This window comes from Gopherus flavomarginatus, chromosome 11 (genome assembly GCF_025201925.1).
Source record: "Gopherus flavomarginatus isolate rGopFla2 chromosome 11, rGopFla2.mat.asm, whole genome shotgun sequence".
In the NCBI taxonomy this organism is placed as follows: domain Eukaryota; kingdom Metazoa; phylum Chordata; order Testudines; family Testudinidae; genus Gopherus; species Gopherus flavomarginatus.
This window is the reverse complement of record NC_066627.1, coordinates 44,410,521-44,431,807: the sequence shown is the minus strand read 5'-3', so window position 1 is coordinate 44,431,807 and position 21,287 is coordinate 44,410,521. Positions and strand designations below refer to the sequence as shown.

The 21,287-nt window shown below is 41.0% G+C and overlaps 1 protein-coding gene across 1 annotated transcript in view; it reads left to right on the top strand.

Annotated features, from left to right (window-relative positions):
- The window catches only part of TAF4 (TATA-box binding protein associated factor 4), a 72,733-nt gene extending 52,134 nt beyond the window's left edge, over positions 1-20,599 (top strand). The window contains exons 11-16 of the mRNA XM_050917768.1: positions 506-675; positions 2,228-2,358; positions 4,727-4,852; positions 6,175-6,231; positions 6,333-6,452; positions 19,066-20,599. Coding sequence (XP_050773725.1) covers positions 506-675; positions 2,228-2,358; positions 4,727-4,852; positions 6,175-6,231; positions 6,333-6,452; positions 19,066-19,233 — 772 coding nt within the window. The 3' untranslated portion in view covers positions 19,234-20,599. The remainder of the gene's footprint in view (positions 1-505; positions 676-2,227; positions 2,359-4,726; positions 4,853-6,174; positions 6,232-6,332; positions 6,453-19,065) is intronic.
- Positions 20,600-21,287: the final 688 nt, after the last annotated feature.

Sequence of the window (21,287 nt, the reverse complement as noted above, 5' to 3'; positions counted from 1 at the left end):
ATTTATTGTTAAAGCGAATGCATTATGGGAAAAACATCTTAAAAACAATAAGAGACTACACACATGCTAATCTTCCCAGCGGTCACTCCTCAGCTCCAGAATGGGTTCTGCCAGGTGATCAGTCCTTCAAATCCTACCAAGGTGTTTTTCTGTGGTTACAAGTTCATAACCTCCTGGGCCCAGAACGAGCATGTCCATGGATTTGAGAGTTACTCCTTTATGCAGTTTGGGTTTTTGATTTGAGAATAGGTAGAGTGTGTAATTCTGAAGGATATGTTAATTCTAAGTTTGATTTCATTAAGCAGCAAGAAAATGAACTCTTCTAAAATTCCAATTTTATTTTGTGGAGTAGTAGAATTGATTGGGTATAGGTACTGACAACTGAAGAGCTTTTAGGTCAGTTTCTTATGCAGCAGAGTTGTAGAGCTTGTTTTATATACAGTTGCATTGAGCAGCATGTCTATACATGTCCTAAATATGTTGTAACAATTTTTCTCTTTCCAAGGGATGATGATGATATTAATGATGTTGCATCAATGGCTGGAGTCAACCTATCAGAAGAGAGTGCACGGATATTGGCAACAAATTCTGAGTTAGTGGGCACGTTAACAAGGTCCTGTAAAGACGAAACCTTCCTACTTCCAGCATCTTTGCAAAGAAGGATACTAGAAATAGGTATGTTGACACCTGCTAGTTTAGTTGTTATAAACACTAGTTTCACTAAATCTGTTTTCTTAAAAATCAATTTAAAAATAATTAAATGTGCCTGAATAGTTTTATGCATTGGTATCATTTGCAACTGCTACTTGATATTAGAAAAAATAACACACGTGTTTGAAAAGCTCCTAAAACTGTGGTTCTTGGATAAGAGTTGCTTGTTTTTTATAGCAAAATAAATACATCACTAGATCTGACTGAAAACCTTTTGCTGAATTTTTTACACTATAAGCTGATCAAAAAATAGCAACAAATATTGGGGAAAAACTGGAAAAACATTTTCACCAGCTATATAATAATTCACACTAATTAATTATAAATTGTAAATTACTTTTGTAATTAGTGAGTAATTAGAGCAATGGTACTACATCATAAAACTTTATTAATTTTATTTATCTCTAATACTTCATAGCATACTGGTAAATCTTCTATGGCATATTTTGCAGTGCTTATGAAAATTTAGTAGAGTGAGACCTTCTCTACAGAATCACATGTTAAATCTTGGCTGAGAAATACATAAAGGCCTCTATTTTTTGTTTGTGAATTACTTTCAAATTTTTGAAGTTGAGTTAGCTGTACAGTAAGTCCTCACTTTAACATTGTAGTTATGTTCCTGAAAAATGCAGCTTTAAGCGAAACAATGTTAAGCGAATCCAGTTTCCCCATAAAAATTAAAAATTAATGTAAATAAGGGGGTTAGGTTCCAGGGACACTTTTTTTTCACCAGACAAAAGACTATATTTTACTTACTCACACACACACACACTCTATAAGTTTTAAACAAACAATTTAATACTGATACACAGTGGTGATGATTGTGAAGCTTGGTTTAGGTGGAGGAGTCAGAGGATGAGATACTTCTCTTACTGCTAAATGATGAACTAGCAATTGACTGAGCCCTCAAGGGTTAACTTTCTCACTCTGCAAGGCAGCAGGAATGGAGGGAGATATGTGCATTTTGCTTAAGTACACTGCATTGTTAATTAGATCAGCTTGCTGAGACCACAGCTATTGCAAGCTCCCTCTGTCCTGAGCCCTGCTCTATGGAAAATGGGGTAAGCGTGATGCAGGAGCAGGGGGTAGGAGGACACCCTGACATTCGCCCTCTTCTTACCCACACATCAAGCAGGAGTCTTGGGGAGCAGCTCCAAGGCAGAGGGCAGGAGCAGAACATGGCAGTAGGGGGAGGGACACAGCTGAACTGCAGGCACCTGCTGCACAGGGGACTTAGGGGAGCAGGGAGCTGATGGGGGCTGCCAATCCACCCTGGTTCTAAGCCCCCGCCAGCTAGCTGCAAGGGGCTGCTCTTCCTGCAAGCAGTAGACAAAGCAGGCGGCTGCCAAACGACATTAGAAAGGAGCATTACACAACTTCAAACGAGCATGTTCCCTAATTGATCAGCAATGTAACAATGTTAACCAGGACGACTTTAAGTGAGGAGCTACTGTATTGTAAAATATGTCTTTGCAACAGAGTGGTACTAAAAGCATCATTTCAATTTTAACCACAGGTAAAAAACATGGGATAACGGAAATCCATCCTGATGTAGTTAGCTATGTATCGCATGCAACACAACAAAGGTTACAGAATCTTGTAGAAAAAGTATCGGAGACTGCCCAACAGAAGAATGTTTCTTATAAGGTAATTAAATTTTAGTTGTGCAAATTGGTAGTGTTCTGCAAATTATGCTCTCACCTCTGGGCAAATGCACTCAGATCTGATCATGGACTGCACTGAAACTTGGGGCTGCTTATAAGGAGCATTTGCAATCCTCAGAACAAGAGTGGGTCTAGACAAAATCTCTAAGTACACCTCTACCTCGACATAAAGCTGTCCTTGGGAGCCAAAAAAATCTTACCATGTTATAGGTGAAACCACGTTATATCGAATTTGCTTTGATCTGCCGGAGCGTGCAGCCCTACCCGCCGGAGCACTGCTTTATCGCGTTATATCGGGTCGCGTTACCTCGAGGTACAGGTGTAGTATTATTTTTGAGTGCCCAATCTTGTCTACTACTATTACGGCTTTTGTGGGAGCTGACTTCACAGGCAGTAAAATGGCAGCTCCCAATACACAAAGGGGACAGAATGGAGGACAGACAGAAGGAAGGTTGCAGTGTGATGATATGGCAAACTAGCTTGCCTAGGCTTTTGTGTTTTTGAGGACATTGCCTTGAGAATTAGCGGTTCTCTCTTGGCCATATGCCATGGATCATTTGAGTGGACAAGATAGAAAGCTCTGTTGGATGACTGAAATCTATTACAGAACAGTTATCTATTGCAGTTCCTTTTGAAAGAATCATATATGTTTCAGTGTACAAAAAGTTTAATTAAATAACCTGGCCTAATTATGAAAAAATTAAAGTTTGTGTTCACTGTGTAGACCCTGGTTAATGTACCTGTCCAAAACAATCAAACATACTTATTCCATGAAATAGTCTTTCTATAGAATTTAAAAAGAATGTTCTGCAGTAACTAACTTTTTTAAAAGTAGGAGGTTTGATATGAAGCCTGTCAGAGTTGAGATTTCCTCTTGAGAATCTAAATAAGCTAGACTAGAGTATGCACATAGTGATATTTTCTATATTTTATAAAAAGATATTATAAATTTAAGATAATCAACAAAGGAGAATGAAGACCCAAACAAGATATGTGGGTGGATTTAAAGTAGCAGACTGCGACTTTATAAACTTTTTAAATGGATGGGAAACTGTCCCCCTTCCCACCTGTCACATATTAATGGAGTCCAGCATGGGATTAACTGGCCATAAACCATACGGCCACGAGGAAAGGAGGGAAGCCTTCCCTTAGCCTAACCCTCCATACCTGGACAGGAGATTCAGTCTAGGTGCTGAATCCAAACAACCTCTCAACACAAGGGAGAATTATGGTACAGATGAGGTGCTCTAATCTGTACAAGATTTAAGACCTTACTTCCACCCCACAGGCTAACAAGGTCTATGCCAGTCATCTCCTAGGTCCCATGCTCAGGTAACTCTAGGAGTTAGCTTCCAGAAGCCTCTTTTCCACACTGGATGTTAGTTGCATGTTGCAAAAATAGCTGAGTTTATCAACTTCTGCCCCTTTTCAAATTCTGATCTTTTATCCTTGCTGTTCTAATCAAGCAGGCCCCCAAGATGCTGTGAGGAGTATTGAGGGAAAAAAACACACTGGACAGCTTTCTAATTTTGCCCAGGAGGGAAAACTTCATCTCCTCCCATTGCCATCTCTCCTCCCCCAAGTAAAAAAAACGTAGCAGTCTGGACATACACCTAGCAAACCTGGAATCCTAGCACTTGCATCTACAACTTCCTGTAGGGCAAGGCAGATGGGGCAGCATCTTGGGGCACTAAAAATGATGGGCCTACTCTGGAAGGACTGTGATGGAGTCATTCTGTTCCTTTGCTTTACCTCAGTTGGCCTCTGAGCAGCCAAAGGAGGTGAATATTCCTGTTTGTTCCTTCCCACCTCTACCCCATCCACACATGTGCTCTAGGAAGGTGCTTGGAGGCTGAATGATCATCATGTTCCTTCCAAGCAAGTGATCATCCACTGCTGGTCTGATCAACATCCTTCATCTGTCACTGCTGCAGTGGGGTTAGGAGTGGAGATAGAAGTCAGTCTCTTATGGAGAATTACAGACTCAGATAAATGTGAATTCCGTATATGATTCATGTAAGAATTGATAGAACACTGTGCCTCACAGAGCGCAATTTAAAAAAAACCACCTCTATGAAACGTGTTTAAAAGGCCAAAGTTATGTGATATTACTTAAGTCAAACACTGAGATCACAGAACAGTACAGAGTGCTTGGTTTTTTGTTGTTGTTGTTGTTTTTTTTTTTAATGGATTTTAGCCAGTTTGACTGGGTTAAAGATAAACTTGGTGTTTGAAAAAGACTAAGTGAGCATTTGAGCTTAAAAGCATGGGATCTTTTTAAACTGTACAGGACCAGCTTCTAGCTTTGTTTTTAAGATTTGTAATGAAATGCATTTTTGCTGCATTTTCAGGATGATGAAAGATATGAGCAAGCAAGTGATGTTCGGGCACAGCTCAAGTTCTTTGAACAACTCGATCAAATAGAAAAACAGAGAAAAGATGAACAAGAAAGGGAAATTTTAATGCGTGCAGCAAAGGTAAGTGCTTCAACTTTACTTAGATTTGCAAAGTCACGTTTGACGTCAAAAGAATAAGGTGCCTTTTATTCTATAAGACATGCAGTGAAAGAGAGGACTCTGTTTCTAATCTCAGCTTAGAGAGCACATATTTTAGCTAGGGATCTGCTATGCTTTCCACTGTAAATCATGTAATGTAGCCCCCTCCCTGCCCCATTTCATTCCCATAAATAAAAAAAAAAATTAAATCTAAAATTTAAGTCGTGCTCTGAGCAAGAGAGAGACTTCTACAATATTTTTAGTGTCACTGGTCCTCCATTGTAGATTAATCTCCTTGCTTGCTTTGAGAAAAGAAGAAAACGAGAATAAATCTGCATGAGGCAATATTTGAATTGGAAAATGAATATTTATAGTTAGTGGCTAGAGGAAGGGATTTGCTGACTCTTAGACCCTGGTTTTTCTGTTTCTTTAAGCGAGCAGTTATCCAATTTGTGTAAGCAACTGTAGTCACTGCTAGTGCAAATGGCCAGTTAGCCATTTAACTGGTCATTGTTCGAGCAGTTACCTGATTTGCACGGGCAGTTAGGTGGGTAATAGTAGGCCAGAGAGGTAACATTTCACAAAGGTCAAGGTCCAGTTCCCTTTTTGCAGGCATAGATTTAATCTGTGTTTGTGAATGAAATATATCACAAGCTCCAGTCTGTTTAGTTTGGGCCCGTACACAGGTAGCAAGAGACATGAATATTCAGATACTTGGGTGCCATTTATGTCCATCAGAAGAGGGATGCTCTTTTTCCTTGCTGCATATTGTTGATGCACGGTTACAGTGAAGTAGAATTTTTATGGAAGCAATTTGTCTACTTAAGTCAAATGCAAAATGGTAACTCTTCTGTATTAATTGGATGCTGATTCTGAATAAAGAAATGAAAACAGTGATTTTTCAGGTATCGAAGTGAAATACTGAAACAGTGAATGTAGCAACGACTTTTGGATTCCTAAGTGAAATACTGATTTAATGTATATCGTTAGTAACTGTACCTTCTGTGATGGGTGCCGTAGAAATCCATAGAATCTGGGTGCCATATGTGTAATGATTCATAAAGTCTTAAGGAGACTTGCATTAAGAGAAGAAATTCCAAACTTGGGTGCCCTAAGTTACCTAAAAATAACTTGACATATCTATCTACAAAGTGGTCTGATTTTTCAGAAGTGCTGAGCACCCTCTTCTCCCATTGAAGCCAATGAAATAATTTAAAGAAACGACATATAGTTCAGTGTCCACTTCTTTTGCAATTTTATTAATTTCTGTACTTCTTCCTCCTATACCCTTTACCAATATACAGTCTCGGTCTAGACAAGAAGACCCAGAACAGCTAAGGTTGAAACAGAAGGCCAAGGAGGTATGTGTTCAGATGAGCATGTCATTTAACAATCTAAATAGTCTCAGAAAATCAGAAGGGGAGAAAAAAATTGAATTGTAACTTTGTTCTGAAAAACACAGATGCAGCAACAAGAGCTAGCACAAATGAGACAGAGGGATGCCAACTTAACTGCATTAGCTGCGATTGGTCCTAGAAAGAAAAGAAAAGTGGAATCTCCAGGATCTGGATCAGGGACAGAGGTACAGTATAATTATAACTCTTGTATGCAAATATGCTAGGGTTTTGTTACCCTGGCCTCCTCAACAGTATTTCCCTTTATTATTTTTTCCCTTGTTGTTGAAAGTTTCCTGAGCAGCAGAAATGATTTTAAAGTGCAGAAAGAATATTTGATTCAAAGACTGGGGCTAATGTTAGCACTGCTTCCATGAGCAGAACATAGTAGAACACAGTAGATCAGGCCCAAGAGAGGAAACTTTGGAACTGTTGACCTTGCAGCATGCGGCCCTCCCAATCCCAGCCATGTTCAGCCTCCACAATGTTGGAGGAGGCAAATTGGCAAGAGGAGGTGGTAGTGGTTGCTTTCCGCGTGGTAATTTCTCTCTCTACCAAGAGGTGTGTGCGTGTTAAATAAATAAAATCCTGTAACTTTATGGCTCTCCCACAGTAGGTTGGAATCCCCTGAAAGGGATTTGGGAAGGGGAATCTTCCAGAACTGAAGTCAGAGGTTAGATCTCTAGGAGGATACATGTTCCAATGATGCAGAGGAGAGACCAGGGGAGACAGTGCAGTCAGTTACCTTGTTAACAGTAGCCAAACTGTAGACTTTCTTTATTGCTCACCTCTTTGAGTATGTCTACACAACAGCTGGAAGTGCGCTTCCCGGTGCAGGTAGGCAGGCATGTTAGCTCTGCTTGAATTATGCTAAAAATACCAGTGCAATCCAGGATCTGTATTTGGATGGCTAGCCCAAGGTACCATCCATTCCAGTCCTGTCTACACTGCTACTCTCAGGGTGCTAGCTGGAGCAGAGCTAGTGTGTCTGCCTACCCACATGGGAAAGTATGCTGTCAGCTACAGCTGATGCACCCCTCTTCTTTGAGTCCCTATGTGTATTCCATTGTGGGTATGCATATGTTCCATGTGCCTGGAGCTGGAGAATTTCGAAAAAGCAGTGTTCTTTGGTCCACACATGCACCTTGGCTCACCTCAGCATCTGACCGAAGAGATAAAGGAACCAGGCAGGTAGACCAGCCACCTCTCCATTTCCTTCTCACCACCATAGGGTCCGGGTTAGAACCCCCAGTGTCCAAAGCTTCAGCTTTCTCCTTTATCTGTGACTATTTATTTAGATATCTGTAAATAGTCTTTATAGTTCTAAAGTTTTAAAGGTTTTTTTATCTGATAGTTTGAGTTTTATGGTTAGTCAGTCTCCCCGACCTGGTGCTACTTGGGTACCAGACTATGCCCATAACTCCAGGCGTCAAAATTTGTGCTTCCTGTCCCTCATCCTTTTCAGTCACTGACAACTATTAATGCTGCTCGTACTGCCTCAGGGAAGCCCACATTGCAGCAAGGTGCAATATCTGCCATTTGTTCCTCACATGGAAAGGATGGAAACTTTGCCTTAGGAAGCACCTAATGGAAAAGGCCATGAAGCTGCACTCAGATCCAGGCTGGATACCCTTCAAAGCTCCCCTCCCCCATCAGCTTGACTCAGTAAGGAGTGGGCATTTCCTGCCACAACGTCCAACTCAGGAGAGAGGGAGTCTATCCCCACAGATCCCTCGGTGAGGTTTTACCAGGAGAGCAAGGAGCATTCTCACAAGCACAAGGCTAAGTCTCCAGATCTACTTTGAAGAAGTTGGATTAAACCCTGCCTAAACCAATCAAGTCTTTTAAACTCAGCTCAAGAGAACTTAAGATGTACGAAGTCTCGGAGACATGACGAGAAAGCTCACATATCTAGGGCGCCATCAACACTGGATCACAATCCAGTGGCACAGGTGCCTCCAGTACATTGCAAACCCTGGTATCTGTGGGCACCAGTGAAGACCGATTACCAAGAGCCTTGGTTATTTGAAGTACTGGTTTTGTCTTCAGTGGCTGTGGCAGACTGTCTCTACTGCATCTCCAGTGGTTCAGGCGAACAGGACCCCTCTCACTCCAGAAAGAGCAGAGACCTATGCTCTTCCTAAGGATGTCTTGGCTTTCCCAGACCTGGAGTTTCCTGCTCCACTGGGTCCCTCCCTGTTGAGAGAGGCTATAACTCCACCAGGGGAGCTAGCCGTTGGGAGGAGTTTGTCTCCCATTCCATCTTTCAGCTATGATTTTCCCTCCAGTGACACCGTCAGTACTACCGTTGGAACCAGAATTGGTTGTCACCTCACTGGGAGATTGTCTTGCCTGATGAACCATTATTCCCTCCTCCAAGACACACCTTCCCAGTCAGAAGACCTGGCCCAGTTTGGGACCTTCCTCCACCTCATCACCTGCCTTGTAGCCATTGATACCCGATAGTATGGGGAGCTCCTCGATCCCCATTTGATCCATCTTTTTGGCCATACTCAACACAAGCTCCTGGAAGTCCTTCAATCCTCCGGCTCCAGTCTAATAGCACTCCCTGTTAACAAATCCTTCATGGAGCTAGCTAGAGTGGCCTGGCATACTCCAGCTACTGCGCTTCTCTTCCAAGATGGCAGGGAAACAGTATTGTGTCCCAGCCAAAGGGATGCAATTTCTGTTCTCTCGCTGCTCCTAACGCTTTTCAGTCATCCAGGCTGCCATGGAGAAATCTAGGCAAGACTGCCCCGATCTACTGTGACTGACAAGGAGGGCAAGCGCCTTGACTTGTTGGGAAGAAAGGTCTTTTCTTGTTCTAGCCTCCAGTTCATGATAGCTATAAGTGCCTCATAGCTGGCTAAGTACGAGTTCCTTAACTATTCCAAATTCATGTACTTTACTGACATTCTCCCACAGCAAGACAGAGCTCATTTCCAGGCTCTCAAAGAGGAAGTCAAAATGGTTGCCAGGACCAATGTACAATCACAATAGATATGGCTGATGCATCGTTCAGGACAATGACTCCTGCAGTTTTAATGCTCAGGGAGTCATGGCTCCGTATCTTGGGGTTTCCCAGGGAGGTGCAGAACAAGGCTGATGACCTACCCTTCAATAAGACTCATCTATTTAATCACTAATTACACACTTTTAAAGACTCCAGGACTACCCCTCTGCTCCCTAGGAATATTACACTTGCCCCAAAGAGAATTCCACCAGCAATCATACAATCCTAGACTAATGGTTTAACAGTTCTTCCATCAGAGACCTTAAGATAGCCCATAAGAGACAAAGGGTTCTAAAAGGGTTCAAAAGACTCACTTCCCCACACCATCTGCAGACCATCTGCAGCAGGTTCCTTATCCCAATCCCAGCTCTCAGCTAAATGTTTTTGATGACAGCTCAAGAGAGGCAAACCATTAAGTCCAACACTTCCTGATTCCTATGTACCCTTTGCAGGTAATCTAATACTCTTTCAACATCGGGAGTGCAATAACAATGGATGGGTGCTGAATGTCATCCATTCTTGCTATATGATAGAGTTTACGTTCCTACCCCCTCTAAAGTCCTCATCTCCACCTCCTCTCGGGGCTGTTCTCATAAGGACATTATCAGACAAGACGTGGAATTTCTCTTATAGCAAGGAGTGATAGAGTGGGTTCCTTTTCAGTACTAAGGGTGTAGTTTTTACTCAACATACTTCCTATTACCCAGAAAGAAGGGAGGTAGCTGGAGACCCATTTCAACCTTTGCCATCTCAGCTACTTTATTTGCAGACTCAAGTTTTACATGGTCACATTGGCATCTGTAATTTCATCCCTAAAAAAGGACCTGTGGTTTACAGCTCTCAGCATGAGGAATACCTAATGTCACATGGTAGAAAGGCCTGATCAGAACCTTTCTGTCTGTAAAAAGCCTGTTCCTCAATGAGACTTGAATCTTGTTCTCTCAGTGCTCACTTAGCTTTCTTTTGAAGCATTAGCTTTTTGCTCCTGTTGATGAAGGTCTCTTTCCTGTTAGCTGTCACCTCAGCCATGGGGTTGGTGAGCTTGGAGTGTTAATGGCAGATCCTCCTTATGCTACATTCCATAAGGATAAAGTCTCATAATGTTTTTACACTCTAAATTCACCCACAAAGAAGTCTGAACCCATTAGTTCACACTTGTTCTTTCAAAGATCTCTCTCATCCTCAGAAGAATGGAGGCTCCATTCCCTCAATGTTCAGTGAGTCTTAGCCTTTTACCTGCAGAGAACAAAACTGATCAGGAAGTTCCTAAACTGTTTGTCGCTGTAGCGGAAAGGGTCAGGCCAGATGCTCTCAAGGAATCTCAAAATGCATCTCAAGCTGTATTTTGCTCTGTCGACGGTTCTTCGTTGTACTCTGCCATTTACAACCTCACACTCTCCTCCTATTTGAGTACTGCTTGTCAATCACCCACAGTGGAATACATGCAGAGACTAGAACTTGAAGAGAAAGCTATTGACCTTTATAGTAACTGGAGGTTCTTTTGAGATGTGCAATCCCTATTTGTATTCCACTACCTACTGTCTTTCCCATCTGTTTTGGATCTTCTCTGATTCATGGTAGAGGAGGAACTGGAGAGGTGGCTGGTCCACTGCACACCTTCATCTACTGAGTCAGAGGCATGAGGTGAGCAAGGGCATATGTGCAGACCAACGGACACTGCTTTCAAAATTCTCCAGCTGTTTGTGCATGTGGTGTGTGCGTACAGATAGGGAACTACACATCTTGAAGAACCTCCAGTTACTACAAGGTAAGTAACTTCCTCTTGGAGCAGTTAATGCCATTAGGAACCACTGCCGTGCTAAAATGACTAAGCAAGGTAGTTTGAAATCATCACTGAATTAGGCAGCAGGAACATCTATAAAATCGATATGGTTTCTAAATATTTACTAGCCAATTCTTTTTAAACAATTTTGGACGAACGCTAGATTTTGCTGACCTTAAGGACAATCAATTCAATCATCTTTTTTGTAGTTAAAACTTTAACTGTTCACTTGCGTTTTCTGCCAGGCACAGTTGCACTAGGTTTTGGGGGCGGGAGGGAGGAAGAAGATGCTGGGGAGAATTGTGTTTGACTTTGTCAGCAATGTACTCCATTTTTGGTAACTTTGTGTGATCTAGGCTCTGATGCATTTGCAGACTTGTTAATAAACAGGAAATAGTCAGTGTTTCCTGTTGAAAGTACAATTTCTGTAATTCTTTTAAAGCATTACAGCTTAGAGCATTGCAGCTTCTTGGAGTTGGCACAGTTTTAAGGGTTTATGCTATAAGTTTTGACGTGTAGATGACAGAAGTTGCTCTCTGACTGATGATTCATGCAAAACTGAGAGCAGCATATAAACAGTTAAATAGATCTTCCTATATATCACTTTCTGTATTAAGCATCCTGTATTCTATTTTGGTAAGAATTTGCATGAAAATAAGACCTTTGTTTCAGAATAGTTCATCTTCTTATATATGTTATTCAGCTTTTGACGTAATAATTCTATGACATACTATGTTATAACATGGAATTGGTTATGCAACAAATATGATAGTTGTAAATGACATTTTGACCCATGGAAGCATACAAATAAAAGTTGCCTGTCTAGCATGTTAAGCACCTTTTGACAGAAGTATATTAGTGTTCAGGATTATTAAAATACATAAATTAGGGAGAAACAAATTATGTATGTAAAAATCTAAGCCAATAAAGATATTAGTCAGTTATAACAGTGTAAACACAACAGTAAAAATTGCAAGATGCTACATTCTTATCTAAAACTATAAAAATTAATGTGCTCTGAGAAAAATGTAATTAAAGCATATGATTGTCATAATGTGCAGGAATAGTCACTGGCACATGCAGTTACAATGTTAACACTATTTCTACATGCTTGACTGTGCAACCTTATCTCTTAGTACCATCTAGGTTATGGAATATATTTTACATTCACTGGAAATGCCTGATGTATTCTGACTAAACCTGGCTAATTTAGTTCTCTCAGATTAATCAGCTACTGGTTAACCAATTAGAAACAGGTTCCCTTAGAAATCTAATCTTTTGTCTGATTAATTAAGAACCAGCTGCTTTTGATGTGATAGAGTCACAGCTGTGCCTTTGCTGTGTTTCACGTGACATTTTTAAATTGAGCTCCACTTGTCACCATTTGTATACAGTTTATAGTTAGGGCATATTACAAGAAGTGTGGAAAATAAGGTTTGTCACTACTTAGACAGAGATTTATAAATGTGAGCTTTTGATGCCAAAGGAATACTGAATCTTAATTACATGTAAAGTCACCTCTGCATAGTAATTGTGGTGTTACAGAATTCAGTAATACAGTTTGCATTCGGTTGAGGTATTTCATACCTGACTAGTTCATTTAATTAAAAGTTAGCAAAAAGTTCCGTTTAATGCCTTGTATGCCACAACTCAAACATTTGTGGCCACACCTCTTACAGTGTTAACCTCTGTATATTATGTAATACAGGTGTCACTTTCCTTACCTTTTTTAAAATGTGGTCCTAAGTATTTAAGAGCCTAAAGATGTAGGTAGGCACCTACTAGAACATCAGAAGTGTCTAATCTGCACTAGGTGCCTATCAGCATCTTAAGGCTCCTGAACACCTCTGAAAATCTGGCCCTTTAGTCCCGTAATGAGGATGATTATTTATCTGGTGAGCCAATGAACATTGTTAACCTGCTTGAAAAGCACAAGTCTGATTTCATGATTAGAATTGTATGGACCTGGGAAGAGCTGCACTGAACAGTATAAAGTACCTGCTAGGGAACACTAATCTCACACATTAGTTTCTTAATCAGTAATGTAGTCTGAGCATGAATATATTGCTTTACAGTCTAGGGGATTGTATTAAAGTCCATTTCTCAGGATCTCATTCACAAGGCTTTAAATTAGTGTAATTTTTCTTGAATCTTTATTGTACTACATTTTCTCCAGAACATGCCCTATAGTTTCATTTTTTTAAAAAAGGTATAGCTGATATTTGAACGCACCAGTGGAACATACTTGAGACCTTTGTGATGGGTTATTTGGTACTATAGTGATCTAGGAAAATATGACTATTTACCTATAAGCATGTTATAAACAGAATATGCTGTTTGCAGTATTACAATAAAACGTTGCTGCCTTTCAAATAAAGTAAAATGAAATGGTAACAAAACATACAAAAAGAAAATCCACTCTCTGCATTTTTAAAAAATAATTCTTCTAAAAGTGTAGTGCGTTTCTGTCCCACCTGCAAGGTTATTTTGACGTATTTTAGAAGTGTTTATTATGAAGCAGCAGTAGCAGTCAAGACAATAAAGCCTTTTTAAAATTAAGGCACAAGCAGACTACTTGGCCTATGAATGCCATCTGCTGGTCATAGCACTTCCCCACATATATCTGAATGTTTTTAGCCTGTAACAAGGAAACACTTGACATCCATCCATGTGCACCAGCTTGTTTTTGTAGTCCAGTTATTCATACAAGCTCTAGTATTTTTATTTCCATAAAACTGGTAATATTAAATTCATTTGACAATTTTTTTATTAGTAAGGCATTTTATGGAAAATTTGTTTGCTTTTGCTGTTCATATTTGACAGCATAATGTAAATCAGTGAGCTTTAAAATGGTGTATTGCATTTTACTGTGGCTTGCTGTAACATTTTAAACACGTGACTATTCTGGTCTCAGTATTATATTTAATTATAGCATAACATTTTTCCCCTAATTTTTTTCTCTACTGCTATATTTGATACAATTTTGCCTTTAAAGCCTCTTTACATCATAGCATTGGCACATTCTCTGCCATTTCCAGGCTTTCTCCAATGGGGTCCTTAATTTTTACCTGCCATTGTCTTGCCCTTTTTTCTGTTCTTATTGCTGTATGTGTGTCTTCATGTTGTCCTGGGTCGAAGAAACATGCTCTTCCCACTGCAGCCAAACCAGTATTTAATCACACAGAAACTCTCTGTTGCAGAGAGTTAGCACAACAGCCTCTTTTTCCACTCTGGAGACTTGCCCGTAAAATAAACTGGTGTTCTTCTTTGAATGTGTGTCAGCATGGATCCCAGGGTAGGTGTGTGTGCGTGTCATGCATGTGAGATTGGATTTTCTGGAATAGCAGTGTCTGGTGGAGCCTTACGTGCATCCAGTGCAGCCTCATGTTTCCATTCAAGGGCCTAAGGGACAGAGCAGCCACAACCCTCCTGCATTTCCCTTTTCCCATTGACTGCCACAGGTGGTATCTAGTGAGTGTCCAACCTGCTACCTTTCTTTGCTTCAAACAGAATCTAGAAGATGAGTTTGAAGAAATACTACTTGACCCTCCTCTTCGATTTATTCACTAATCTGAATGTTTTACACACACACACACAAAGTATACTCTCTGATTACTTCCCTTGATGGGGGGTTGGGTAAGGCATCTCATGCCAACTGCCGAGGTAGTCTCTAAACCATCAGTATTTAAGCCTGACCTGACAGAGTGGACTCGTTCCTCTCATTAAAGCATGTAGTCAGTGCCTTTTCTGTCTGAGAGACAAACACCTCCGTGAGAAGTGCTTGGTGTGTAAATCTTTCTCATTGAGGACTCGCAAGTCAAGGGACACGTGGCTGAAACTACACCTGCTTGATCAATTGATGGATGTCACCTTAGACCCAGTTTCAAGGAACCCAAAGGGTTATCTTCAGCGAGTGCTCCTCCAAGCAGACAGACACCACAGCATGATCTAGCAATGAAAGGAAGGTAGGCAGAACAATTCTGGCAAAACTGATACCAGCCACATCCATGATGATCACACGGGTACCAGGGCTGTCAACATCAGGCACTGCTGTCTCAAGACTGAAGCAGGCTATCACTTCCACACTCGTACCATCAGAGCTGGCATTGGCTCCTCTGGGACCGATATCATCGGATCTGATGCTGGTACTCAGTATAAGGATGACACACTGTGCCAAACATTTAAGGAGTGATGCATCGTTTGCTCTCTAAGGTTAGAGCACCTAAGTAATCTGCCAAAGGAGTGGCAGTGAGTAAGCTGGCACTGTAGGCATCAGTACCAATGAAAGCACCCGCATCTGCAAGAAGTGTGGGATTGAGGTTCATCCTTCAAGATCTCCATCCAGAGACATCAATGATATCAGTGCAGCGACGGGCCCACAACTGAAGCTGGACATGACTGTTCAGCACAACTATTTGAGGAATGCTATTTCTCATCACCAGACTTTCTCTCCAGCGTTGAGCAGGGATGTCTCCCCATTACAGTTTGAGAGCAACCCTAGACCAGGTACCAGAGATCCTCTCCTAGCACAGCCACAAATGACATTGGGCTGACCAACTGCAGCTGCGCCAGCGAACAGTGTGAAGTTGTATATGAACATCCTGGAGCTCAGAGCTATCGGACTGGTCTGTGTAGGGCATGCCTGCCAGTCTGCTGAAATTTGTTCTTGCCAATCTTCGTACAACACAATAACTATTCTCTACATAAGCAAACAAAGGGACACCTGCGTTTTGTGTCTGGAGGCTATCAGGTTCATCAGAGTGGGTTGATCCGTGATCTTTCATATCCCAGGAGTCGGCAACAATCTAGAGGACTTTCTGAGCAGACAATCTTTGACCAACCATAAATGGTTCCTGCACAGATCCCCCTTGGAGCCATGTGATGAGGTATAACAGACCCTCTGAGGCCCTCTGGAAGGCCCTGTGGTCCTGCCATACCATGTCCCAGAGAGGAGTAGAAGAGAAGTCCTGAGAAGTCCGAGTGGCCTAGAGTGGTTGTGGGAAAGCAGTCAATTAGGGAGGACATGGAGCAGCAGATCAGGGCCCAGTAGCCTCATCTAAAAGGAGCTGTAGGGCCAGAATCAGTTGTTTTCTGGCTGGAGCTGGAGGAGTATGGATTGTGTGGCTGGCTGAGGGAGCTACAGGACCTTGGACAGCACAGTGCTGGCAGAGACCGGGGAAAGCAAGAAGGACCTCCAGGCTGGCTGCTGGGACTCATCCAGAACAAGGCTCTGAGCTAAGGGTGAAGAATGTGCTAGAGCTATGGGGAAATGGCCCAGGGAAGTGTAGCTGCCATGCAGTTTAGTTAAAGAAATGTGGTGGATGGCTGCTGTGTAGAGGGCCCCTGGGCTGGGACCTGGAGTAGATGGTGAGCCTGTGTCCTCTCCCCCCACCCTCCTTCACCAGACTTGCCACTGGGAAAGTGGCCTGGACCTTGATGCACCCCAGAAGGGGAACTGAAATCTTCTAGTGGTCCAGTGGGAGAGTTGGAACCCAAGAGGCCAATGACATTGCCTCCAGGGGGAGAAGCCCTGGAGTACAGCTCGATACCAGGGCTGAGATCATTTATAGCTGCCTGGATGTAGCCAGACATTCTAAAGGTCAAGCCATCTCTTCACAGAATGGCTAACACAATGTATCTTATTGTTACCAGCTGGCTGGTGCACCTTTCCTACTAAAATCAAGACACTCCGCCAGAGCACCAGTAACATTGTCTGCTTGCTTCTGGAAAGTGCCAGTATTGGAGATCTGTAAGGCAATAGCATGGAGTAACCCACCGATTGTTTGTCAAATACTGTGCCTTGGATTTAGCTTGTAGGTCAGACACCAACCTTGGGAGAACAGTACTACAGTCATTGTTCAACTGATGCAGCTGGAGCTCCTCACTTCTACCATCCGTAGGGTACATGTAATGCTTACTCACCACCCACTTCCAGTGGGATCCACCCTGACACCTACTCGAACTGTTACCCTACAGTAACTATGGTTCTTTGACATGTTGTAGTCAGTGTGGATCCCACAACCTGCCCTCCATCCCTACTTCTTGGAGTCTTTGGCTACCATGGGCTTCTAACTGAAAGGGAACTGGGGGAGGGTCATGGTCACTTTGCTCTTTATGCCCTCAAGTGGGAGCAGGGGTAGCCTCAGATGAAGGGGTGCCTTGCTGGATAGTGTTTAAAAAAAAACCACACACAACCGCTATCTCATGCACCTGTTATGCATGCCCTCCAGCACAGGGAGCCATACTGACTACAGCATCTTGTAGAACTGCAGGTACTGTAGGGCAAGTAACTGTTCTTTAGTTAAATCTGTCTTCTGTTCCCCACTTTTGTGTTTTAAATAAATTCCACCTGACTAATCTGTTCACAGGATACCAAGCAGGTTGTGATACTTGGCGGGAAGAGCTGAAGCTAACCTGACAGAACTTTCAAGAAAAGTTAATCTAAAAACCAAAAGCACCTGGATGACTTGAGCCTAAATCCCATTGAAAGTCAATAGGAATTAATTTCCTAAGGGTGAGATTTTTGTGCTGCCCCTCAGGGGAGGAGGGTGGCAGCAGCAGTGGGCTAAGGTGCTTTACCTTCCTGATCATGGGCTGTTCTGGTGCCCCTGGCATAACATACACAGCCCTGGGGGCCTTTCTAAATTATGCCCTGACACACCCTGCCTTCAGCACACCCAGGCTTGCGAAAGAGTCCTCAGAAGGCAGCTTTTTTTATGGCAGACTTCTGTAGTCCCTGCATTGGGGGAATTCTCTCTGCCAGACACAAGTCTTTAGGGACCCTTTACCACAAAGGTCCTTTTACACTGTGTAAAGGGGTTGGAGTGGGGGTCAGGATCTCATCCTAAGTCAAATTTTAAAATGGGACTGAGGAGCCTAAGTCACTCAGGCACTTCTGAAAACTTTATTATATAGCTACATCTGTGCAGTACCAGTATCTACTAAAGAGGTGTTTAGGGACATGATTTGAATAGCTTTTCCCAACAGATGATGTGGACGATAAAAGAACTAGATTTTTTGCAGGTTGTATACTAGAACAATGGGTGCTTCAGTCTGCTAACTGAGCTATGCTGCTGTTTGAGAACAAAATATCTCTCCTGTCTAATTATTATCCAAAATTTGACATTCTTGCATGTACCCCAGAATTTGAAAGTACAGCTGTCAGCAACTTTGTATGTTTAGCGACTACCAGCTGAAAACCAAACATCACATAGCTAGGAAAATCTTAGGCCCTGAGAGGCAAGGCCAAATAGCAAAACTGCGAACATGCAGCTATCCAAATGGAAGCATGGGATAAAAAGTGAACATATTGTGAGAATAGAAGGAATGTTTGGATGACCAACCTTGGTCTTGAGCGCCTCTGATACGTAAGTTTTTTTTTTTTATTGTTTTGATAAGCGATAAATAGTTTTGCTGAAATTAGGAGAATTGGTGACTCCATAGGAGTCACTATAGGTTATGTGCTTTATTTGAAGTTAGTTATAAAAGATTAGATGAAAGAATTTGCTTTGGAGCAGTCTGAAGAAGCTTTCTTTGGGCAAGGATCTCACAGCTAAGTTCCCCAGCAGCTAGATGGAAGTAGGGTCCCCCTGAAGCCTGGCTGCTGATCCCTCAAAATCATCTAACTTTAGATAAATACAGATGTTCTGAAATGCTCTATATCTACTGCAACTGTGTGTGTGTGCGCTCGCGCTTAAGATCTAATAAAGCAATTTTAGGTAAAAACACTCTGGCTTGTATCAATTGTATATCAGACGGATGAGCTGTGCCTCTGTTGATTTATTCCTGACGATGCCTGGAGAGGAACAGTTAGGTTACCACTGTTTTAGGCTCTGAAAACCTTGGGTAACATAAAGGGGCACAGTACTGGATAAATTCCTGTGAGAAGTCCCTTGCTTTATATCACACACGTCTGTTGTTTGTAGAACTGTCACAAGTTCTTGTCACGAAACATTCTCTGTAGATGTTTAAATGTTCTGACTCTAGCTTCTCTTCTCACTTCTAGGGGTCCAGTACAAGTACACCAGTCCCAGGCAGCTCTGGAGTTGGAACAACCAGACCATTTACACGACAAAGGATAACGCGGGTGAACCTCAGGGACCTCATATTTTGTTTAGAAAATGAGCGAGAGACAAGCCATTCACTATTGCTATACAAAGCATTCCTTAAGTAAAATGGAAAAGATCAAGGTATTTTTGATGGAGAGACGCCTGAGGACATTTTTTTTATATATTTGCAGATTACGCCTTTTTGTAACAAGCAAATGGGATATTGTTTCAAAAACAACCACCTCTTTACATGGAACAGTTTTTTATTCTTGTTTATAAAAAAAACAAAAAACTCTTCAGTACAAGAGGAATACATTTCTTTAACAGTGAGGATACTTACAAGGCCTGTGGATACTATAAATGGACAATTAAACTTAACTCATCTCTTGATTGAGTGGCCTTCTTGCCAAACAAGCCATATATAAAGACTGATGGAATCGTTTAGCAAATAACTAGCTACCCTTTGTCATACCTGTAGCAGTTTCAACATTAATTGTGCATTTTAGTTCAGTTTTACTTAACTAAATTGATTATATAGGTATATGTCTACAGCAGATGACCTCATTTCATTTAGCTTTTTTTAAACAGTTAGCAAAGCAAACTGATTTTTAAGAATATTTATCTTTCCCCAAAAGGTTCAAATTCTAGAGGGATATACAGTTAATTGAAACATAACCTCAATTTTTAATCACATTGCTTATTAGAGGCCCTGAAATCCCATAAAGGAGGGTTACTTCTGAATGTTTTTATCAGCATCTGTAAAAATGCATTTTATTTGCTATAGTTTGTAAAGCTGTAAAGTTTGAAAAAAGAAAAAAGGAAAAAAAGGAGAGAGAAAAACCTTTTCAGCATAAATATATTTTACTTGCACTGTGTTTTTAGCTAAAGTGAAAGCTTAGATTAAATAAAATCAAAGTTGAGAGGAATCATCAAAAAGACTCTTTCTCAGTGTGAATCAAGTGTTGAAAAATGGTTGGTGTATTTTGTCAGTAATTGTACATAATTTTTGGCACATAACACAAAAAATGGCTATGTAAACTATAATTATTTTGCTAAAAGACTGTATGCAAGCTGTGGGCCTACTTTAAAGATGTCCAGAGCAAAGTCCCTTCTTTGTACCTATTTTTTTATTACAAATATACTAATTGGTTCTTTATATTTTCAGAGGTTATTGTATTAAATTGTCTATTGATAGTACTTTTATGACTGTAAATACTTTGGCTTTCTTCGTGTGAACTCTCATGTTAGAATTTAACTCTCTTGCGTGTAAACTGAATGCTGATCAGTATTTTTATCAACACCTGACAACTGTTACACCTTTTATTTTGTCTTTTAGGAAATCCTGTCTTTCCATTTTTTTCATGTAAATTTTGCACAGTTACTTGTTCATATGTAAATATTTTACTTTCAAAAATGAAGTTTTTAATTGCTATTGTTTTATATAGGATTGAAAGAAAATTAACTCCTTTATTAAAAACAAATTTATCTGTATTTGCTAATGCATTTTCACTCTCTACATCTTTCCTCCTCTTGGATTTATTTTTCTTAACACAGAAATAAGATCCCTCTATGTGAGAGGATGCTACCTTCCAATGATGCACTTTATTTCTTTTAAGCTTGCTTGCTTTAACCAATATTTTGAAGGCATGTAACTACCCTTGCTAGGAATCCAGAAATTTTACTGTCCACCTAAGGCGTTCTGCTGTGTAAAGATCAAGGATAGAATATCTGTAGCAGGGAAGTCTTGTATAGAGACCGTGACATTTTATTTTGACTTAGTATTTTATGAAGAACTTTATTATGTTCACATTGAGGGCCAGACTGCCCTCAGATGCGCATGTGCTACTGTCATTGACATCAACGAGAGGCATGTGTGTATCTCAAAAGAGAACATGGTGCTAAATTTTAAAAACAGTGTCAGGGAATTTATTTTCAAATAGGTAGGTTTCTTTAAGTGTGTTTTCTGTGTTTTAGGTTATTAAAATCTATTGTATTTTTCACTATTAATGCTGTCCATTCACTTCTTGGATTTTATTCAGATTGGACAGTGCAGAAAGATTGCTCACAAATTCCCTTTTGTTTCCATTAGTGAGGCCCATGTTCTGCCATCAGACCGATGCAGAGTCCTGTTCATTTCAGCAGGTATCCTTGCAGGTGGATGAAACTGTCAGTGCAGATA